Source organism: Montipora capricornis, chromosome 2 (assembly GCF_036669925.1).
Source record: "Montipora capricornis isolate CH-2021 chromosome 2, ASM3666992v2, whole genome shotgun sequence".
In the NCBI taxonomy this organism is placed as follows: Eukaryota; Metazoa; Cnidaria; class Anthozoa; order Scleractinia; family Acroporidae; genus Montipora; species Montipora capricornis.
In genome coordinates, this window is record NC_090884.1 from 24,747,043 (window position 1) to 24,769,105 (window position 22,063).

The 22,063-nt window shown below is 40.2% G+C and overlaps 3 protein-coding genes across 3 annotated transcripts in view; 2 read left to right on the forward strand and 1 right to left on the reverse strand.

Annotated features, from left to right (window-relative positions):
- LOC138039149 (uncharacterized) overlaps nt 1-518 on the forward strand; it is a 606-nt gene extending 88 nt beyond the window's left edge. The window contains exon 1 of the mRNA XM_068885332.1: nt 1-518. This exon is cut by the window's left edge and continues 88 nt beyond it. Within this exon, the coding sequence (XP_068741433.1) occupies nt 1-518 (518 nt within the window).
- The window catches only part of LOC138039148 (proton-coupled zinc antiporter SLC30A5-like), a 27,082-nt gene extending 21,944 nt beyond the window's left edge, over nt 1-5,138 (reverse strand). Inside the window, exons 1-3 of the mRNA XM_068885331.1 lie at nt 5,036-5,138; nt 3,216-3,338; nt 1,469-1,535 (exon numbers count right to left, since the gene is read on the reverse strand). Of these exons, the coding sequence (XP_068741432.1) occupies nt 1,469-1,535; nt 3,216-3,338; nt 5,036-5,112 (267 nt within the window). The 5' untranslated portion in view covers nt 5,113-5,138. The remainder of the gene's footprint in view (nt 1-1,468; nt 1,536-3,215; nt 3,339-5,035) is intronic.
- A 6,962-nt stretch (nt 5,139-12,100) lies between these two features.
- LOC138039155 (uncharacterized) overlaps nt 12,101-22,063 on the forward strand; it is a 109,610-nt gene continuing 99,647 nt past the window's right edge. The window contains 3 exon segments of the mRNA XM_068885342.1: nt 12,101-12,261; nt 16,619-16,838; nt 20,637-20,795. Of these exon segments, the coding sequence (XP_068741443.1) occupies nt 16,647-16,838; nt 20,637-20,795 (351 nt within the window). The 5' untranslated portion in view covers nt 12,101-12,261; nt 16,619-16,646.

Consider the following 22,063-nt stretch of genomic DNA (forward strand, 5'->3'; position numbering starts at 1 on the left):
CCCTCAAGACAACATATAGCAGCGTGTTTCCTGCCCTTGCAAACATCGCTGAAGTGTGCCTGTCAATGCCTGTGTCAAATGCATGGCCAGAACGAGGGTGCAGTGCCCTGAAACGTATCAAGACTAGGCTGAGGAACAGATTGAGTGTTGATATGCTTCAGTCTCTTCTGATGATATCCATCAATGGGCCAGAGCTTGGAACAATTGAATGTGAAGCACTGATCACAGCAGCTGTGGAAAAGTGGCGTAGCCAAAAAAAGAGAAGAAAGATACCAAAGCATGGCCATGCCGCTTCTGCTGCAGCCTCAGCACTGCCACAGATGGATACAAATGAATCATCTGATGCATGTGTACAAACAAACACTGTTGATCTTCAGCTGGTTTCTGATGATGGTAATGAATCAGAGGTGGAGATTGCCAGTGCTGCCCTGAACTTGACTGCTGACACTAATTGCCGAGAAGAAGCAGACTCTGACTATGACAGTGAATGTGACGATTTCAATGATATGATTTTCTAGCTATTTCACTCTTTACTCAAATGACAGAAATTGTACATGTAAATAAGCCAAAAGAAACACAAATTCCTTAAAGTGAGCATGACAGAGTTTTTAAAAAGTTAAAAAGTGTAACAGATGAGTCAGTTAACTCAGGGTCTTTGACCTCAGTTTTCACATACAATTTATTAAGACTGAAAATGTTTCAAAACAGCAGGAAATTGCATCTGAGAGGTATTAAAATTCAAAACGTTTCTGCTGATATTCTAGCTGTCAAGATAAAGCACTCTCAGTCTGACTTTGGCACACAATAACTGTGATAATGATATAATTTTCTCGCTATCTCAGTCCCTGTGTACTGTAGGGACAGAATCAGGATTCTTAAAAAATTAAAAATAGTAACAGATGAGTCAGTAAACTCGCCGTCTTTGACTTCAGATTTCACGTACAATGAAGACTTAAAATTAGCCCAAAATGCAGGAAATTGCATCTCTGGGGTTAGTAAAATTCAAAAATTTTCCGGGGCCTCCTAGTAGGCATGTCGCTATGCGACATGCTATGCGTGCATAGCACGCATAAAAACACTCAGCCGCCTACAAATTTACAATCAGGCGCCTACTTTTAAATCTAATGACAACCCTGACTTTGTATAATTTGTTTACACAGACTTGAAAAAATGGAATTTTATGTTTTGGTTCATTTGTTGCTCATTGACTCCTGGGGGTTCCCCATTGACGAGTAAAATTGTTTGGCGTTAGACAGAGTAAAATGCTAAGTATGGCCGGTTTAGGGCGGTTTAGGGGTGACAACCAGTTCAATTTAGATTTTCCTTTATTTCAGAACAAGACAATGAAGACAAAGAAAAAATCAAAATTGAATGTGATTGAACATTTTTATAAACCAAGAAAAAATTTAACCACAAATAACAAATACATCCAGTAACAAGTGTTATTGATCAACACTCATCTGATTACCTGTGTTTGTGTAATTTTTTTCCCTGAAGACACTGGTCTTTGCAATATCACAAGGATAAAAGTTGTACTGGAAACAGATAAATTAAAAGAATAATCAGCTTACTTGAAAGATTTCTTGTCATTCTTAATGGCTGTTTCTGCTTTAGCACGAACTGTAGTTAATGTCTAACTCAATTGACCTCTGTACCTTACCGATTGCGTCAACTGTTGTTTGTGTGCTTTCCCGCCTCCTATTATCGGAACCCAATCATATTTTTGGCAACACGTGGAGCCATTTCGCCACCCAATCAAAGGTGTTGCGGCTTGCTATATGTGCACATTTTGTCTGAGAAATCCTCAGTCTTTTCTACCGTGGAGCGAGTTTCGCCCCCTCCCCACCCTCCCATATGATCTACTGTAGTAGGGTTATCCCCTCATATTACTATTGGTAGTTCTTAACGGTGACTCATCTCCTTCTGTTCCAATGTTGTCGCCTATACATATATATGTGACGGTGCCAACCCTTCAGTCCCACACTGAAGCTACGCTGGGGTTGCCCTAACTTGGGTGAGAAATGGTCCTGGCCCCAGTTGTTCAAACGATGGATAGCGCTATCCACCAAATAAATCACTATCCAGCAGATAAACACTAGCAAAATCGATTGAGTTATCCACTGGATAGTGATTTATCCAGCGGATAGTGCTATCCATCGTTTGAACAACTGGGGCCTGGACGACACTTTATCCCCAGCCTTTTTCCTCCCAATAATACTGTGTCTTTAATTGTGTGTGACATTAACAGAGTGTATAGCCACAAAGAAACGAAAATTTCAATTTATATCTTGTAAAAGGTGAATGAAATGATTTTTAGAATAAATTATATGAAAACTCATAATGTATGAAATTTCGTATATATCTTATTTCATATAGTCATCAGCTAATTTCACACGTTGAATGTGCAAATGAACAACTCCCAGCTGGCTTAACCACTAAGTTGGAAGACAGCAGTGTAGTAGAATGACGTAGTCATAGGTTCAAACCCTGTTCAAGCCAATCTTAAAAAGTGAAGGTCCTTACTTTTAAGAGGGCAACATGTGACAGTTAACTAGAGTTACTAATAAACTTGTGGCCCTCAGTGCACACATTTTATCCTCCTTCCTCCGTCAAAGCTACAGCTACACGAATCAGAGGAAAGTCGGACCAGAATCTTGCTGGCAACTGCAGAAGTTGCTCCTGCAAAGACCTTTCCAACTTTCATTTCATATCCGTTCCACAACTCAAAGAATATGAAATGCGAATGTGCTATTGGGATCAATCATTTCAACCACAACCGGCTTAAGTTGAATTTGTTGAGGTTTCCTAATAGAACACTTTTCCACATGTTTCTGGTTGAAACATGGTACAGTCATGTAACTCGTAGGAATAGCCATTACCAGTCTTCTCCCTTGACAAGTTGAAGGAAAATAACATTGCTCGAGACTGCAGCCAAACTTTAAAGAGCCGGCATAAATGACAGCAGCTTCTGTCCATGCTTCATCAACCATTTCAATAGCTGGTTTGATGCCGATTGAAAAAGTTGATCAATCAACCCAACCATTAACGATTGATCCAAGAACACGACCTACATGTAAGTATATTTGTGACATCAATATTTAGCACAAAATGGTCCCAAAAAAAATTAGGTTAATTAGGTCACATAAAAGAAAATGGGTCATTTATGAGTGAAATGAAAATCAATTGCTTAAACCATATACATGTAGGAAACATACCACACTCTTATGATAAACAAGAACTGGACAACATGGACCACTTTTAGCTGCTCGTAAGTAATAAATAACCCAAAGGTGTGAAGAAACTTGGCAATGACCAGTGCTACCACATAGGGTGTTGTTCTACAGGTAAAAAAAAAATAAATAGGTAAGCATCAACGTCTGTGTAACATCCTCTCCTGTTTTGACCCTTCTTCTTTGATAAACCCCTCGACTCCCTAAACCCCTAAAAGTCACTTGTTACAATACTTTCAATAACCAAAACACTTCATGTGGTGGTAAATAAATGCAAGGCTATATGTTGATACACCATAGGTAGCCCAAAGTGCCATATATGAGTATCTGTACTGTACTATATTATGCGAGAGTAGAGATACAAGGATTTGAATCGGGAAGACGGTTTTTCTTAAAATTCAAAAATATAATTACAATTTTAAAAAAAACCCTACCTTGCTTCAGTCCTGTGTTTCTTTATCTCTGATACGGTTTGTTGGTCGATTAAGAGTTATTTAGGTGGTTTTTTTGGTTCCCCTTCCTTTCCCTCTATATATTCTTTCCCAAGGTTGGGCACCAAGATGAACCCACTAAAGGGAATAACTGAAGGAAAAGGTCAATAAATTTGTTCCAGAGGCTTCGATTGCCTCGAAATTCCACATAGATCTCTGACGATACCTCCCCTACCCATTGGTCTTCTTCATCTGAGCTGCTTGTACACTGAGAAGAAATTAAGGGCCACTAACTCTGTATACATTTGCTTCAAGAGCCACTGAATGAGGCCTTATTCACAAGTCGTGTTACTGCAACCGTTGGAAGTTTGCTTAGCGACCTGGCCTAAAACTCACAATTGGTCACCATTGTGCCCATTGACCAATCGTGGGTCATGGGTCGTGCAATTTCTAGGCGATAGAAGCCTTGGGAACAAATTAATGGCCCTTTAACTTTGGTTATTCTGTTCGGTGGCTTCATCGCGGTGCCCAACCTTGTGAAAGAATACATAGAGGGAAAAGAAGAGGAACCAAACACCTCCTAAATTGCTCTTATAATTATTGACCCAGAAACCGTACCAGAGACAAAAAACAGGACTGAAGCAAGGAAAGCTATTTTTTATTTTAAATGGTACATATTTTTCGTTTTGAGAAAAAACCGTTTTCCCCATACAAATCTTTATATTTCTACTCTTGTACACTATAGTACAGTACAGTACAGATACTCATACATTGAGCTTGGGCTACCTGTGGATACAATAGTGTTGCTTGGTCATCACTCACAAAGAAAACGATTGAATGCATTGAGTCTGCTCGATGCTCAACAATGCAGCTTGTCAAAAGTGACTACAGATGGCTAAAACAAATGTATATCTTTAAAGTGTGGGTTGCAGACAAAAGATAGGAGTAATCCTCGCACATATCTGGACATTTGCTTAAATAATATTGTCCACATAAATCCCAGGATCACTTCTATCTTTAATGACTACAGCTGTTACCTTTGTTAAAAAAAAAAAACTATCCAGGTATACATGACAATGAGATCGTAAATTCAATTAAGCATTTAACATAGGCTGAAAAATATTTATAAAATATAGAGAACTTCCTCAGTATTCATATTCATCTCCTTAATTAAATCACAAAAAAACTCACAAGAAATTTGCTAAAATTAACAAGTCGGATATTACGAACAATTTCTGGATACTATATATTATTTTTTGCCATTATATTGATATTATTAAAAGCAATGAGACCGTAGCCCTTATAAATAGTCTATAATAACTTTACTGTTTAAGAGACGAGTCATTAATTTTAAGATCCATCTATTTGACTTACTTTGTGTATTGCCCGATCGGTCCCATTTGACGCTTGTTAAAAAGCAAGTGGTCCGAATACATCTCCACATCCTCCATCTTGAGGGAACATGAGCTGGCAGCTGAAAAAATTATGACGTATCTTCTCAGAGATTGGTAGCAACCGCTGGCTTAAATGTACCAAACAAATGGTATACTGGGGACAGAGCTGAAAAACGACTGCGCAAGTCACTGATCCGCGGCACGAAACGCAGGCTCAAGGGCGCGCTCATTCAAAAAGACTATTTGTTCGCCGGAAAATGACAGCCGTTGATTAAATCAAAAAAATAAGGTCGCTGTTTGAAAGATAAGGATTTTGTCACAATTTTTGACGAGTTTTGATGTTTTTCCAAAAATTGAAGTGGTGTACAAATTGTGTAAAAATTGTTTTCGCGCGGTAAATGCACCTTTCGTGTGACTATACGGTGAATGGAGGTAACGAGCGCTGCAATGCTTACTTTTTTGACAGTGTTGGCTTTCGTCGCAAGTTTCTCGAACGGTTTTTGCAAGTTGTTGGTTTTCTGGGAGGACCAGAAATTCCCTTAAACCCTGTTTTGGCGATGTTCGGCCGGTGGAATTGGTGAGAGCTTCGAACTTATCGGTGGAGACTAGTTCGCCGAGTGGTTGCGATACAGGACAATGCCTCTTTGTCTGTGTTGGTAAAGAGACATTGAAAAACCTTATGACGTTCCAGATACTCTGAACAACAAAGGAAGACAACTGGTGAATTATAGACCGGGTGGTGAATGGTGACACGCTTACAAAAGATATTTTGGCAAGCATGCTGAAAGCGATATTAAAATGGAGTATGCAAAGATGCAAGAACTTAGGCAAATTGAGCTCCACGTTTCTCCAAATTTTAATACGAATTTATAATTATCATGAAAGCAAAATACATCTTTCGCTCTTTACACAGCATCTTTTGTTAAATTTATAGAAGAGCGATGAAAGCCGGCCCCAACAGAAATTGAGATAAATCGGTGAAAAGATTCTACACTGTATGATACACAGAGAGCAGGCAAAAAAGTGCTTCATCCTGGAAAGCCCACTTAATGACATTAAACAGATCAGAGAAAATTAATTTGCCCCTTGATTTGCTTGGCTTTTAAAATAAAAATTCATCAGATCCTAACCTGATCAAGAGACGTCATTAATGTTATTTTTTTTCAGAAAGTAAATCCTTTTTTTTCCATATTTAACAATTGACAAGAAACTACAAAAATTTCAAGGATCAGTTCAGACAACACAGTGCATATTGCAAAACTGATCTAAACTTGAGACATTTCACACATGCATGCTACATTGTACTTGATGAGTTTGAACAAAATCTTTAGAGCATAGACAACTAGGAAACATCCCTGAAAGGGGCATTCCACAAAATTAATATTTTCAGCTGTATAGCAAGAAGTTCACTCTAGCATTATATGCATATTCCCAAACAAATTTAACTGGGTTTGGATCTCAAGGCCCAAAAATTCCACACAAATATATTACACAGATCTGATGTGTCTCCTTAAATTAAATCACCACGATCTCACTTCCAAAATTCACACCGTCAAGAGTTATAAAGTGACACAGGCAGAAGACGAGATCAGACGATCGAAATGGACACTTCGCGACTCATGCACGATTTGTGCTCCCTATCTGGCGCATGCGCAGTCGTTTTTCAGCTCTGTCAGAGGGTAGTCATCCTGGGTATCACCCGACAAAAAGAGTCCCAAAGTACCGAGTATCTACTATAGTAAATCCAACAGTACATACGTAAGCGAAAAAAAGCGCGGGCTTGAGTTGGGGATATTGCTTGAACCGTATTTGTGCTTGTGTTCAGCTATTTAGATTAACCCAGGTTTTACCATATTTTCGTGATTGTTCAGGGGCACCCAACGTCAATTTTTGGAAAATCTCTGTACGGAAGACGATTAGATATCTAGTATTTTCGGAACATTTGGTGTAAAATTATTTGCTTGCCTGCTTCTCCTAGGAAATACCAACATCGTAAAAATGGCATCATTGCCCATTTTTAAAGGATTTTTTCCCTAAAAACGTCACCTAGAATTCTTCGGGAGCCTTTTTTCTGGCTGAAGTTTTCGAAAAGGTAAGTTTTGATCCCTATAATTTTCGGATCGCTAGACTTTCAGCTAGGAAATCCGAACAGATGAAAAATTTTTAGGGGATAAAAATATGACTATATCTACCGTTAAAATACTAAGTAAGTGGTTTTGAACTATATTCTCGTTGGGTGCCCCTGATTGTTAGGCATACTTTTTGAGGACTATTTGACGGAGAAATAAGCTAGATTATTCGTTACTCTTTCCTTCAATCAGGGGCACCCAACGAGAATATAGTTCAAAACCACTTAAACATAGCATTGTTAAACGTATTTTCGTATTTAAGCGTAGATATAGGTATATTTTTATCCCCTAAAAAAATTTCATCTGTTCGGATTCCTAGCTGAAAGTCTAGTGATCCGAAAATTATAGGGATCAAAACTTACCTTTTCGAAAATTTCAGCCAGAAAAAAGGCTCCCAAAAATTCTAGGTGACCTTTTTAGGGTAACAATTCGTTTAAAATGGGCAATTGTACCATGTTTTAGATGTCCGAAAATTCTAGGACAGGCAGGCAAGCAAGGAATTTTACAACAAATGTTTCGAAAATTCTAGCTTGGATGCCCCTATTCAATTAATTCACTGGGTCGGTAAGTGCTTTCTCTTCATGTTTTCCTTCCTGAGTTTCTTCCTTATTATCTTATATGATGGAAAAATATCACCGTAATTCAAATTGCATCGAAATGTTGAAAAACATCGTTTAATTTTTTGTCAGTTACTAGTCGTTGCAACACCAGTGTAGTGTATCGATTTTAATTGATAAGGGTACTGAATTCTTATTTTGCAAAGCCTGGAATGTTTTAGTAAATTTATTAAATAGTAAATGTACTTCAAAAAGATAAATCACACTCATTCTACTGTGAAACTACTAATACATAATGTGAAATTACAGCTCTTCAGTAGAAGTAGAAATTACAGTATTGTACCACTATGGGGGGAGGGGGAGGGGAGAGAGACAGGGGCTCAAAACCTCCCGCCTCCCGTACCTTGCTCTCTCACTTCCCATACCTTTATCACCGGCGGCTTCCGCCCTTTTCATTCCTGCTCCCGTCCCCTATCAATTAGGAGAAGCAAAACACATCTTGTTCATTTAGCTACGTAATTCTTAAGTGATGACGGTCTTAATGGTTCCAACTTGCAGTTTTGAATTGTCTCGTGTTCTGATAAATACGCGTTTCCCGGGGCGGATCCAGGTTTTTACAAAATGGGATCCGATTAAAGGTGCCGCTGAAGTCGGCGTACCTGTTGGGGACCGCTGGGAAATTTGGACTTTTTAGTCCTCGGCAACGCGATTTCCGACATTCTGAAGCAAAGTCAGTGTGTTTTAATGTCTAATTTTTTAAGTTTAAAATTCCATTATTTTTGCTTTAAATTATAACGGAGCTGCGCAAAAAAGATAAAAAGTTATGTACTTCGGATTAAATTTTAAATTTTCGTTTATGAAACTATGATAAAAGTATACTGGAGTTAAACTTTTATAAATTATGTGTTTCATCAAAGACGGGATCCAGAAGAACCATTCTTTCTACAAAACGCTGAACCACAGCGTCCTAGCTGACGGGCTTTTCGTGGTGAATGTTCATCAGAGCCAAGCCCGACAATCTTTCCGTTGTCATACACCTTATTCCAAAATGGCCGCAATTTTAGTATTCTTTTGTTTACTTGCAAATTAGCCCTTCTTACCTCGTTTAAGGGAAGATATTCTTTTGAAATTCTAGTTTAAGAACGAGGCAACAAGGGCTAATTTGCAAGAAAACAAAAGAATTCTAAAATGGCGGCCATTTTGGAATAAGGTGTATAGTGGTGCGCAGATATCCGTTTACATGCTTCAAATTTAATTAGTGTCTGCTGTAGCTCATTGTCGAATAAAGTGACTGGCGTAGTGCAAACAATTCGCAGCAAAAAGTGAATGCTAGAGAAAATGTCTGGATCACAGTCCTGGTGAAAAAAGAACCACATTCGTAGCTTACCAAAATATCGATTTACTTATATTTATTTTCTATTTTTAGAAGTTTTTGACGTTAGATGTTTTAATGTAGGGGATTCGATCATAACCCCCCTCCCCCTCCCCCAAGATCCGCCCCAAAAAATAGTCTTTTGTTCCTGCGCTAATGAGAATAACTGGCCTCGTCTACATGGACATCCTTCAAAAGAAATGAATCTTGAGAGCGAGGCTAGTGAGTCTAATTAGCACATAAACAAAAGAATACATTTTTAGCCGCCATTTATGCATTCCGTCTACAAGGAGCAAGCTTCCGAGAAGGTCTTTCTATTAAAATGGTCTTCCACGACATTTTTAAAATGACGTCGCGTCACTTTGCTCCACCTTGCAGCAGTTACGCGACAACCACTTGACATTTCATGACCTATGACGTAACCACAGCGAAAGGGTTTACAGTTTCACCGGAAGTAAGCCTGTTTTCCAACCCAAGCGGGAATTCTTGTTTGCTTGATTGCTCACAAGAGGCTAATGTATTGTAATACATTAATAAATAACTACAAGTAGCGTTTTGCATTTCTCCCCCGCTTCCCGCACTCTTAGAAAGTCCCGCATCCCGCCCTTTCCTCTCCCGCCTCCCGTACCCCTCCCGCCCCTATTTCTTCCGGGCTCCCGACCCCCTGTCCCCGTCCACACTATAAAGATAACCTTGTTGAAACTACGGTGCACAGTACTTAAATGACGACACTGCAACCACTCCATTGACCGACAGTGTACTCCAATGAACACACTACACCACTATATTGACGTCTGCAGCCTAGTTGTTGAACCCAACTTACATATAAATCATTTGTTAGTAGCTTGTAAGTATTAACTGCTTTTCAAAGAAATTTGTTGCATTTTCTATTTACGGTTTCTAAACGTTGTCATCTTAAGCATGATATTTGATCCCAGTAAAGTAAGATGTATTTCCTCTTGAAAATACATAGTACACTCATGTGCTGTGATCATCAGTGCGCGAATGACGTCCATTTCAGTCCAGTGATGATTGTAGGTGCAAGAGATATAAAATTCCTTCAAATGGAAATTTAATTCCTGTTAATGGAAGAGCCTGTCTCAATTTCCTGCAGAACCCTTCCAATTAAGCTAAATGGAGGAAAACAATAAATTACATCATATTTTGTACTCCATGGAGTAGGGCTCCGCATTTTGTCCTCACCCCCTGTTAATTGCTTTTGCTTCACCTAAGTCACGCAACATGTTCTTTCAGGAATTTTCTTGAAGTGTGACTCATCAATTTCAAAGTAGTTTCTGACTCGTAAGTTTAAAAATAGAGTTTACTGTAATAGCTGAAAATAGTAACTTTTGGAAACTTATAAGACTCTCTTCGGATAGCTATATAAGCGGCTCTCTAGTCAGTCAGTCGGTTGTTGTTGTTGTGATTTGGGACTTAGTTTCGTTTGTGATTTGCAAGTGATATTGTGTGACAAGTGACAAGTGACAAGTGAAGGGATTTCCCCGTTCGTGTGTGATTCTGACATTCTGCTGTCAATTCTATAGTTGGTTTCCGTGGAGTGCGATACTGTGAAAGAAGTCTTTAGGAGATTTCGTCAAAGAGAAGGGCAGTACTTTGCCTGTGGTCAGATAAGCGTAGAGAAGTATTCAGTTAATTGTATTGAGATTGTGCTAAGAGTAGTCGCCACCCTGCGAGCAGGGCCTCCATTTGTCTTTTTCTTTACTGATGAGGAGAATAGGACGCTCTGCCCGAATCACGTCAACTCTTTGAAACCGCCGCAGCCCGAACTTCTGGACTAGTCAATTTTGTTTTCGCTCGTCAAACCGGTTGCTCTCGTGCGATCATCCGTTTAGTGACAAAACAGATGATTATAATTGAGCCCGCAGTACCATGAAAAACCAAGATGGCAACGAGATCGGGCATATTAGGCTTGGGTTCGAGACTGCATCCTGGCAACCTGCAGCGCATACTCAATAAAGATCTTACTCAATTCATGCAGAGTCTTTCGCGAGAACGCCAAAATCGAGCAAGCAAAAGAGAGGCTCTGCTAGCAGGGTGAGTAGTCGCTAGCTCGAGCTAAGTTGTCTCCCGTTGTTTACAGTTAAATAAATTGCGTTTCGTAGAAATACCGAGGTTATTTTCTTTCTGCCGGTAATTAGTTACGGTAACAGAAATTGGGGGCCTGTCCGGGAGGTTTTTCCCCTTTACGTTAGTCTTTTCCCTGTCCGGGAGGTTTTCCCTGTCCGAGAGTGAATTTAAGTAAAGCGAATTTTTATTCAGTAAAAAGGGAAAGTACGGTCTAGAAAAAGTTTCTCTGAATCGAAAGTTCTTTACCTGTATTGTCATACGTGACCACTCATTTGGGCACCATACTAGTGCCTAGCTTGCGCGCGGCCATAAAACTCTAGGGATCCTCGTTAAAAGTCGTGGATTTTCGGTCTTCTATTTGGCGAAATTCGCGACATGCGGACCTCTTATTCGCTTTTCTTAATTTTCCCCGAATAAGCGCGTTTTAGGGAAGGATTAACAGCACCACATTGTTTACCTACCTAAAGGTTAGTCATAGACCAAAGATGAAGGAAATCCATCTTTCTATTCCTGCCACGAAATTCAGATTTTGCGCGGATTTTCATGACCGCTGGTCTTAAAAGCTGTAACTGTACTCTTATGACAGAAACTAAGTTGTTGTTGTTTTCTTTTGCTCAGAATGCCGGCGCCATTTGCTAATCTTCGTTTTGATTCTAAAATAAAGCGGTTGGAATTACCTTTTTGTTTGGTGGAAAAGCTCAATATAGCAAAGTGCTTCATTCTGTATGTCACCTGAGGTCACAGGCTTTGCGAATACTATATATTTTAGGTAAAACTTAACATAATGATAATTTGTAAAACAAGCCGCATAAGACTGGAAAAAAAAGGAAGAAACAGGAATTTAAGCTTGTCCCCAGGTAGCTCGGTCAATATATTACCCATAATTCACTACAGTCGACATTGGTACAAGGAAGTGCTTTCGGCTTGTTGATCATCTGTGTGCTTCACTCCTCATTTTGACAGTTTTATCGCTTCATACGAACAGAGGACTAATTCCAAAGCTATGTAGAATTCTATCTAGTATTGTGGACTTAAGGAGCTTCGATCTGCAGCAAGAGCGGTAAGAAATACTGAAATGCATGATGGACGACGAAATGTCCATGATGTGACGGTCGGAAATGCAGTAATTATTACCCTCTGCTGGTCAAAAATTCGTCCATTATACTCAGTTCCAGAATGTCGGTAACACGTGATAATACCTTTTTATGTGAAGTAATCGTTACCTTAGGTTCTTAATTGAATGAGTACATTTATGCATGCTAACACAAACATTATTTGAATTTGAATTTTCGGACTAACTTAAGTAGTATGCTAATAACTGTGAAAGCTAACTAAATCAGAGTTAAAATACCAGCATGAGCGGATCAAGATGGACACACCTAAACTTCTGCTCCTTCGTTGTTTTCGTCCTGCTCTTCATCCTTTCCCTTATTTTATTTAGCTTTATTATTTTCTACCATTTACTTTATTCTTTGGCCGTTTTCGCAGCTGACATTATGCTTGATACAGTTACTTCACTTTGAACGGAAAATAACGAACCAAATCGACACGATATTAAGACTTGGAAGAAATATGTAATTAACGGTTCCACTGTTATTGTCACATGCAGCCACCCGACACTGATAGCTGACTCACTGTTGGGGAAAATACCGAAAGCCTCAAGTTCTTAAATAAGGGATCTAATGCTTTAATTAATTCTCTTTCAAGGTCAAGCAACAGTTAAATTGAAACAATTACTGTCTCGGTTGACTGAACTGGCAGTCAAGATTGATGTTACTGGCAAATACATACATAATCGGTACTTAATTTTATTTGAGAAAGCAGATTGAACAGATTTGAGCTGGCTGATGTGGACCTGCTATCTAACGGTGAAATGTTTAGTATAGTAAAAATAAAAGAGAATTATGTGGAAAATTGCGTGTAAGAGGTATATGACTAAAATAATAAAATACTCAAATTCGTAAAAACCTAAAAATATCACTACAATTGGAACTTTAAATGAAAATGTATTTTAATACATTTTCATGTTAAAACATCTTTAGAAATTTACGGATGGTTTGTTTAAAGTTGTCCCTGTCAACAATTGACTGTTTTAAATTAACTTCCATCCTCATAAAGTTTGATCCAAACAACTGAAACATTTATTAACATCTGTAGAAAAATTTCGAATGGTTTGTTTAAAATTGTCCTTGTCAACAATTGATTTCAAATTAACTGCTCTATTCATAAAGTTTGATCCAAATAACAGGGTCTCTTGTTTATTGAATCAACTCCTTTTTTCAAACTTCATTCTTTACTCTTGTGATTTCATAATGGTTTTCCCTCCAAGACAATCGTGTTGGCGTCTTCACTTTGAAGAAGGACTTCATGGATTATGCACTAAGGTTCGGAGTTGCAGAAAACCACCTTTCATTTAAAGTGGAGGTGGCGGCATATTTTTTCATCTTTTATAAACAAGATAAACCAACGCTGAGAATTTTATCAGGTCGCAAAGCTAAAAATGTATTTCAATCTTTTTTCATCTTTTTACAACATGGTAAACAAACGCTGAGAACTTTATCGGGTCGCAAAGCTAAATAGCTGTCAAATCCTTGGATTACACATGTTTTAAAAAAGCTATGAGAATAAAGAATAGTTTCTATTGGCCACTTTGAGGTGACACTTGAGGCAGGGTCGAGAGCCTTGTTGAATTGCATTGTGGGAGTGTTTTGGGAGTCGCATTTTCAACATTGCATGCGCGGAGCAAGAATTCAAGTTGCAAGAAAGCGATATATCAGGAGCTGAGCTTCCTAAACCACCAGAATATTGTACAATGGCAATTTTACGATCGCTCACCTGCCAAGGTGCACAATTGTCTGGAAAACGAAAAGGTTTGATCAAAAGGTCAGTTAGATCGTGGTACATACGACGTATATTTATTAACAACATAATCTATAAAGATTTAACGCGAAGTTAATTGTTTTTGTACAAGAATATACCAAAGTCTAAACAGTTGCTCGTCCCCAGAAAGTCCCACAATGCAATTCTATAAGATTCTCGACCCTGTCTCCCACGCAACCTCCAATCCAATCCATGGAAATAAAATACTCATTAATCGCCACTGGTTACATATTAAGAAAAATCCTTCTTCTCTGAACCTGTAACTGCACCTGAAATAGAGGGAGTCCGAGAGACGCTTTCTGTTCCCCTCAGCAAAGAGAAGAAGACTATATCCTGTCCAACCAGAATTTTACCCTCCACAAGACACATTTGGTCCAAGCCTTTAACTGGCATTAACGAATATCTCAACGAGTTTAGGGGTGTATCCTTCTAAACTAAAACATGCGGAGGTCGTTTTGGTTTACAAATGCGACGATTAGAGTTGATCCTAGTACAGATGAATTAAAGCACATTACTACAGTGCATATGACCATGTCTTAAAACAACTGCTGTTTTTCAACTCAAAACAAACAAAAGTAGACTCTTTTACTCAACAATTACGTTGGAACAACAAACGGAGTCATTATAATTCTTAATCATTAAGCTCAACAAAACTTGTCTTTTCATTGTTAACACTAGCAAGATATCGGGAACTAAGCGATCTGTTAAGATCACCGATCGTTTCACATGTACCTCCGCAAAAGTCATTTTTTGCATAACCTGTACGTTATGCAATAAATTATACATTGCCGAGACAGGTAAACGACTGGGCGACCGATTCCGCGAACATCTTCGCGATGTTGAGGAGAATGACAAGGATTCATCTAAGGCAGTCGCTCGTCATTTTAATCTCCCTAACCACTCCAAAAAACACATGGCTATCTGCAGCCTTTTCCTACATCTAGGTAAGCCGCAAGAATCTGGAACAAAAATTCATCTTCCAAATCGGCACCCTTAATCCCCACGGTTTTAACGAACGCTTTTCATTTAACTAATATATTCCTATTTTTTACGTTGCCATGTTACCACCAACAGCGTAGCTCCTACCCTACTGTAAAAACTAAACGTAACCCACAATTCCTCGATTCGCTCTGACGAAGGGGTAACGCTCGAAACGTCAGCTTTTAGAATCTCTGTACTGTGGCCAATTTACATTATCAACTCCGTTGATAAAACCAAATTTTGTTCTGGATTAAAACCGGCAAAAAGTGCAGGGAAAAAAATTCCAAACCGTTTTTCCACCTAAACACGACCATCGTCGACTATGAAGAGCGTTAGTTCACGAATTATGGATAGCTGCGTCAAGCCGCAGAAAGCGCGCAAAAATGAAGCCTCGTTTTGGTTTAGGTTAACCTGGCTTGAGCCTGTGATCTAACCGAAACCAATACCTGGTCAGTGGTCAACAAAAAAAAAAAAAACAGCTGATGTCCATGAGCTCTAAACTTAAGCCCACTATATGGTCACGCTATACTGGTCAGCGGATACCTTGTTTTGACAGGTGTCAATTTACCATAACTTTTAAGTCCATTATCAAATATGTATGCTGTAAACTACAATCATAGACAAAACTAGTTGGGAAGGTTATGTAAATGAACCACACCAGAGCTGTATTTCAACCCGCTTCTGTTAAAGCTCAAAACAAATAGTTTCACTTTCTCTTATATAGCCCCCCCCCCCCCCTCCCCATTCAATGTTGGACGGTAACTTAACAATTTCCCACTAAAACCATTCAGTTTTGCACAACATTGAATGAGGGGCGATGGGAGAGAAGCAATGAAGACGTGAAAAGTGCTAACCTTCCCCACAGTGTTTTGTCTATGATTATAGCTTGAATAGCTGGAGTATGACCGCCATGTTGGGCACAAGTATACAAGTATTTATTATTATTATTATTATTATTATTATTATTAAGATGAAAATTATTGTGAGACGTCGTCGTACGCGCCCACGAGCAATACTGCCAGCCATGATTACAATGGGAAAAGCAACTCATGGGTTCCTACCTGTTCTTATTAGTATGGTGCTTCGCTTAGCCGCCGGAGCTCCGTTACGAAAACGAACAAGGTTGAAGTTTTAGGATTAAATGGCAACAGTTGTCGTATTACAGTAATCTGAAGCTGTGACAAGAGAAAATTACATTTGTCCAAGCATGTCATCTTTTAACATTTAGCATTTGTACAGACACAAAAAAACAATAAACATTGACCACTCATTGTTCTTTTGGCAAGAACTGACACAATAAAATAAAAGTTTGTATATTCATTTCCCTTTTCCGAAAATCTGTAACGGCGACATAAAATCACCAAAGATCCAGTTTTATAAAACGCAAACATGCAACACCAAATTCTAATTTTCCCTGTGAACTTTAACACCGTGCCTCCAAATTTGATTCAGTTCATGTACAGTTCGGCTATTTTTATCCCCTTATAAATCAGAAGCCATGTCGAAGCCTTTGACAGCTTTCAATTTTGTCACAATACCCATTTTTCGCTTTCCAGGTTGAGTTTGGAAAAACTCGAAGAGGAAATGGAGGACTTCGTACGTGTGCCTAAAGATTTAAAAGGTTTTGTCATCGGAGCAAAAGGCAGTATAATAAAATCAATTCAGGAGAGATCTGGAGCAAAGGTGTATAGCCTTTCGAGGGATGAGGAAGGATTTAGGGTCAGTGGAACTACGGAGGAAAGAGACCTTGCCAAGAAGCTTATATTGGGAAAAGTGGTAAGTTAATCATACGTTACATCCTCCCTTTTATTTGCTGCATCACTCTGGGAGAAGCAACCCTGTGGTCTGCAAGTGCTTTCTATGGAGAGCGTTTGCAGAGCAAACGCTGTCAGCAAACGTTTTTTGTAAGAAGCACTGGATCAACTATGAAGTAGACACGGAACGAAAACACATATGCACAAATTGTCACATCTTTCCCTTTTCAACAATGTCCAAGCAATACGGTCCTGATTGAAAGTATGAGCTACTTGTGATTGATCACGCTGGTGTTTTCACTGCACGGTCAGACCTTCGGTGTTCAGGACCAGTTCAGGTTCGATTTGTGAAGGTAGTTCAGTGGGAGCCGGTGTTGTTACCGTATCCTCATTCATAGGCACTCCCTCAGAATTGACTTCCTCTGCTGCCACACTCGAGTCTGCCAACCTAGACCTCGTAGCTTCCGCTGCACAGGATCGTCAGCTGAAGCGTTCTTTAGCTGCTCAGCTGCCAACGCTGTTTGGTTACGACCATTAAATCCCGATGATCATCCCCCTCTACCTCCCTTATGAACTCACTTGCATTCACCTCTGGAAGAATTGCTCGGCTGAGGGTGTCAGCAATCTTCAGTTCATTTCCTTTCTTGTACATTACTTGAAGGTTGTACTTTTGTAAGCGCCTCAGCATCCGCTGCAGACGCTGTGTAGCTGACGCCAAAGGGCTTGTGAAAATGGGCTCCAGTGATTTGTGGTCGGTCTCCGCATTTACTTCATGCCTGTCATAAAAGTACGCAGCAAAACGTTCACACGCAAGGACTATGGCCAGGAGATCTTTTTAAATTTGAGCGTAGCGTGTTTTTGCGGGTGTGAACGCCCTGAAAGCGAAGACAACCGTTTGGCCGTGTTGTTAAGTGTTGCCCCAAGGCCTGTCTGGGAGGTATCACACTGAAGTGTTACTTCTTCGTTTAAGCTATAGTATCGCAGAACTGGGGTTCTAGTGACTGCTTCCTTGAATTTGTCAAAGGCTTTCTGCTGGGAACTGTCCCAGGTCCAGTCGACACCATCTTGAGTCAAATCCCGTAGAGGCTTGGTCACGTGCTTTATCAGAAGGAGCTAGCATCTCTGTGATGGCTCTGACCTTTGCTGGATCAACTTGGTGGCCTTTGGCTGACAAAACATGGCCAATGAACCATACCTTAGACTGTCGCAATTTCATCTTCTCTGGGTTTACACGGACATTTTGCTCGTGACTTCGCCCAAGGAACGCTGTGAGGTTACGGTGGTGGTCCTGAACTGCATCGTCATATGTTTCACCACAGCCTACTGCAATGTAATCATCGGCAACAACCTCAATGCCGGATAGCCCCCCTCCGCTCCATTTCTGGTTGGAAAACTTCTGGTGCCGTGGATATCCCAAATGGCATTCGTCTCCAACGGTAATGCCCATATGGTGTCTGACAGGCTGTGAGATAAGAAGAGTTCTCATCGAAACTAACATGCCAAAACCCGTTGCGAACATTTAGCACAGTGAACACTTTATGCCCTGTGCAAACGCGTTGCAATGTCCGCAACCATCGGCATAGTTTTCTCGCAGAATCGCCCGGTTAAGATCTTTGGGATCTAGACAAACACGGAGCTGACCATTCTTCTTGGGAGTCACAACTATTGAGTTTATCCACTGGGTTGGTTCCGTCACGTGGGATGAATTCTTGGCTCACAAGGTCATCTAATGTTGCTTTGAGTTTCGGCCTCACTGCTACTGCAACACATGGGGCATGCTGAACTGGCTGAACTATAGGCTCCACCCTGATTTTATAGCCACCGTTAAATCCTCCAACTCCCTCCTTGGCTACTTTCGGGAATTTGAACACTGAGTCTTTCGTGGAAATTACTGTATGTGGAATCTGCGCTGCGAACACTGGTGCATTACCCGTTTCTGTGTTGCTTTGGTGGTCATTGTCACGATAAAATCAAGATTCCCATGCCTATGCATGCCTTCCGTCCCAGTATGGGAGGTATGCCATTACTGTCTACCAAACGGCAGTCCAGTGAAAAGAAGAATGTTTTTCCATACACGGAGAGGCACTTTGCCGACGACTTTCAACTTGGAGCCCCCGTATGCTTTCAGAGACGTCTCCATTGTTTGGACTTTTTCCAGCTTCTTGTCATTCGTTGCCTTCTTGTAGATATGCAACGATAGGACCTTGCATTGGGCACCTGTGTTAGCTTGAAAACGTATATAGCTGCCAGCATCCACCTTAACAGTCACCAGCTGCTAGACATCTAGCCAAAGAGTCGACACCTCATCTGCCTGTTACATTTCCTCTTCGTCCTTGTTACAATTGTCCACAGCTTTCACCTCCTGGAAACACGCAATTTGATTCCTCTTTCCGTAGGAGTGGCATTCCTTTCCCTCAGCCGGGTACAATCCTGATTTTCCGGATGTTGAAAACGGCAGTTATTGCACTCTTGACCTCTGAGTTGTTGTTGCTGTGGGCAACGTGGTTGCTTTTTGTTTTTTTTTTGTCTTCCTGCTCACTGTAAGTCGTCAGGGCGAACTTCATTTACTTCAGGACCTCCGATTTCGGCGACTACTTTCAGCTGAGCCCGCATACTTTCGGCTGCTCGGCATATCTCGTCTCTTTTCGCGAGCGTTAAATATGCTTCACGCAAGAGTCTTTCCTTGACTTTCCCGTCGCGTATTCGAAAAACGAGCCTGTCTCTTAGAATTTCATCTGGCGTGATTTTGTCGAAATCACATCCTTCAGGAAGCTTCCGAAGTGAGGTCTTGTCGCGGTCATATGACTCACAGGCTTCTTGCTTTCGTTGATTGAACCGGTACCACTCGAACGGCACATTTCTCCCAGGCTCACAGTACTCCGCACCTTCCTCCCAACCTGTGAACGTGGAGTTTTCATCTCTCGCTTCTCGTCCGATTACCATCAACAGAGCGGCTACCTGAACTCGCTCGGACGTTTTATTCGGCTCAGTTGCAAGTGCGTAATTTTTCCATCAGTAGCTCAAAAATTTTCCATTTCTCAGAGGCATTCTGGTCGTGAATTTTAAGTGGCGCTGGCGGGGGAAGAGAAAATCCTGAGGCCATGAGAATCAACAACATTTAAAAGTAAACATATGTGACATCAGTCACCGGGTGCCACCAAGTAAGACGCACAAGCACAGTGTAGTTTAACATTTTTATTGTCCCGAAAAAATCAGCACACCAAACGATCACTTGAACTTACAACCAAGTCATGTGCACGTGTCCTCCCTCTCGAAGTCCGTCAACTAAGGCCTTACACTATTTTAAATATTTCCGGGCATATGTCAGCACAGTATAACATTATATTAAATTTGATTATTACCAGATCAAATCTGGGGTAAATGTGTACGAAAACACGTATGTACAATTTGTCACAGTTTTGACCAAGAGAAACCACCCTCCTGGATCGTTTTGGTTAAGGTGTTTATCTGCTGATCCGGAGGTCATTGGCTTGATAGGCTCTTTGCATGGCCATGTCACGTGACCTTGTCAATCATAAAAGTGGTCGTGGTACAAAATAGATGCCAGAAAGGTCACGTGATACAGCCATGCAAAGGGCTTATTCATCTCTAAACGCATGTTTATGATAATACATTTTAAAACATGTTAGTATAGTTACTTGGTTCAGTTCCCATAAAACCTTGAAATGGTTTACAAGTCTGACAAGGCAAAGTGCCTTTCCTTTTTTTTTGACAAGTTCATCAAATATAATGTTTAAGTGATTGCTTGAGAAATGTTGGTGTTCGATTAATGATGTATATCATTTGGCTTTACCCACAGGAAGGAGGAAAACTAAAGTTTGAACAAAATAAATCAAACAAAAGTTGTTACTTCATCGACGATTTCAATTTGCCCATGAATACTATGCTCAGACTGGAGAATGACTATGGACCCCCCATGGAGTACCGGTTAAGACCATTCCACAGTTGTGGAACAGAGGTATACAACGAGGTCTCTTTTTTTCTAGCTTTTTTCACAGATGATGCTCATTTAACATGCCCTAGTGAGTACTCGAAAAGTCTCCCCCCGCCCCCCCCCCCCAAAAAAATAGCCTGCTAGAAGTCTTGCACAGAAAATTTGTCATTTGTAATTTTGTAAAATTATGACACCTCAGTAGTCGAATTTAAAAAAATCCGGAAATAAAGGGTTTTAAGTGATTGAAAGCATGCATCCTTTGATATTACATAAAGCAAAGAACTATACATAGTTGGTCATACCCCACTGGGCTTTTCAGGGCTCATGAAACTCTCAATGAGATGACAGGACAGAACAACAACAGCAACAAAACTGTTAAGAATCCCAGCTGACCTCAGTGCGGCCGAGAAGTTAAACTTGGGACTACCAGGTTGAAATTCAACTGGAGGTCAGAAATGGCCTTGAACCCGGGATCACCGGATCTCACAGGAAGCGCCCTACCACTGCTTCATTTTGTAAGATCTTATCATCATCGATCAGCACTTCCATCACCATCACAATCACATCGTCATCATCATCACCTCAAAAGTAACGACAGCAGAAAGTTTGGCCTGATGCCGGTCATTCGCTCATTGAAAAGGAATGCCTCGTTCCGTTATTTATTTTGGAACAATAAGTTCCATTCGCTTATTCAAAAGGAACGCCTTGTTGTTGTTTTTTTATCTCTTTGCGGACAATATTCCAGTTTTGGTGTGGTCCTAGATTCATTTTGTTTTTCTGTTCCTGTTTCAATCATTCAGTAAACTCAATACGAAGCTTGTTGCTCCTATAGGCCACTTCGGAAAATACCATAATAATCTTTGTTTGTCCCCCCAAATTTTGCATAAGCATTGTTTCCAGTTTCTCTTGGTACTTACAATGGTCCCAAGAGAAAACAAAAACAACGCCTATTCAAAATTTGGGGGAAGAAAAAAAGTATTATGGTATTTTCCAAAGTGGCCTATTATTTGACCTACTAAAATTGTAGCGTTTGAGACAAAATTAGAACAGCCGTTGCATGCATGTGATGAAGTCTGTTCCGCTTAACTGATTTTTCTTTACTAACTGCCTTTTGTTCCTATTTACTAGGTTGCCAGTATGGCAATCCCAGTCGGAAAATGGGTGACATTTGTTTGGTTTTTTTTTTCCCGTGTTGGGAAAAGTCTTTCCTATCACTGCCTTGCTACGTGATGCGCGCGTATTTTGGTAGGATTTCATGGGGTAGTAGAAAGGCGTAGATTTCTCCGGTTTGA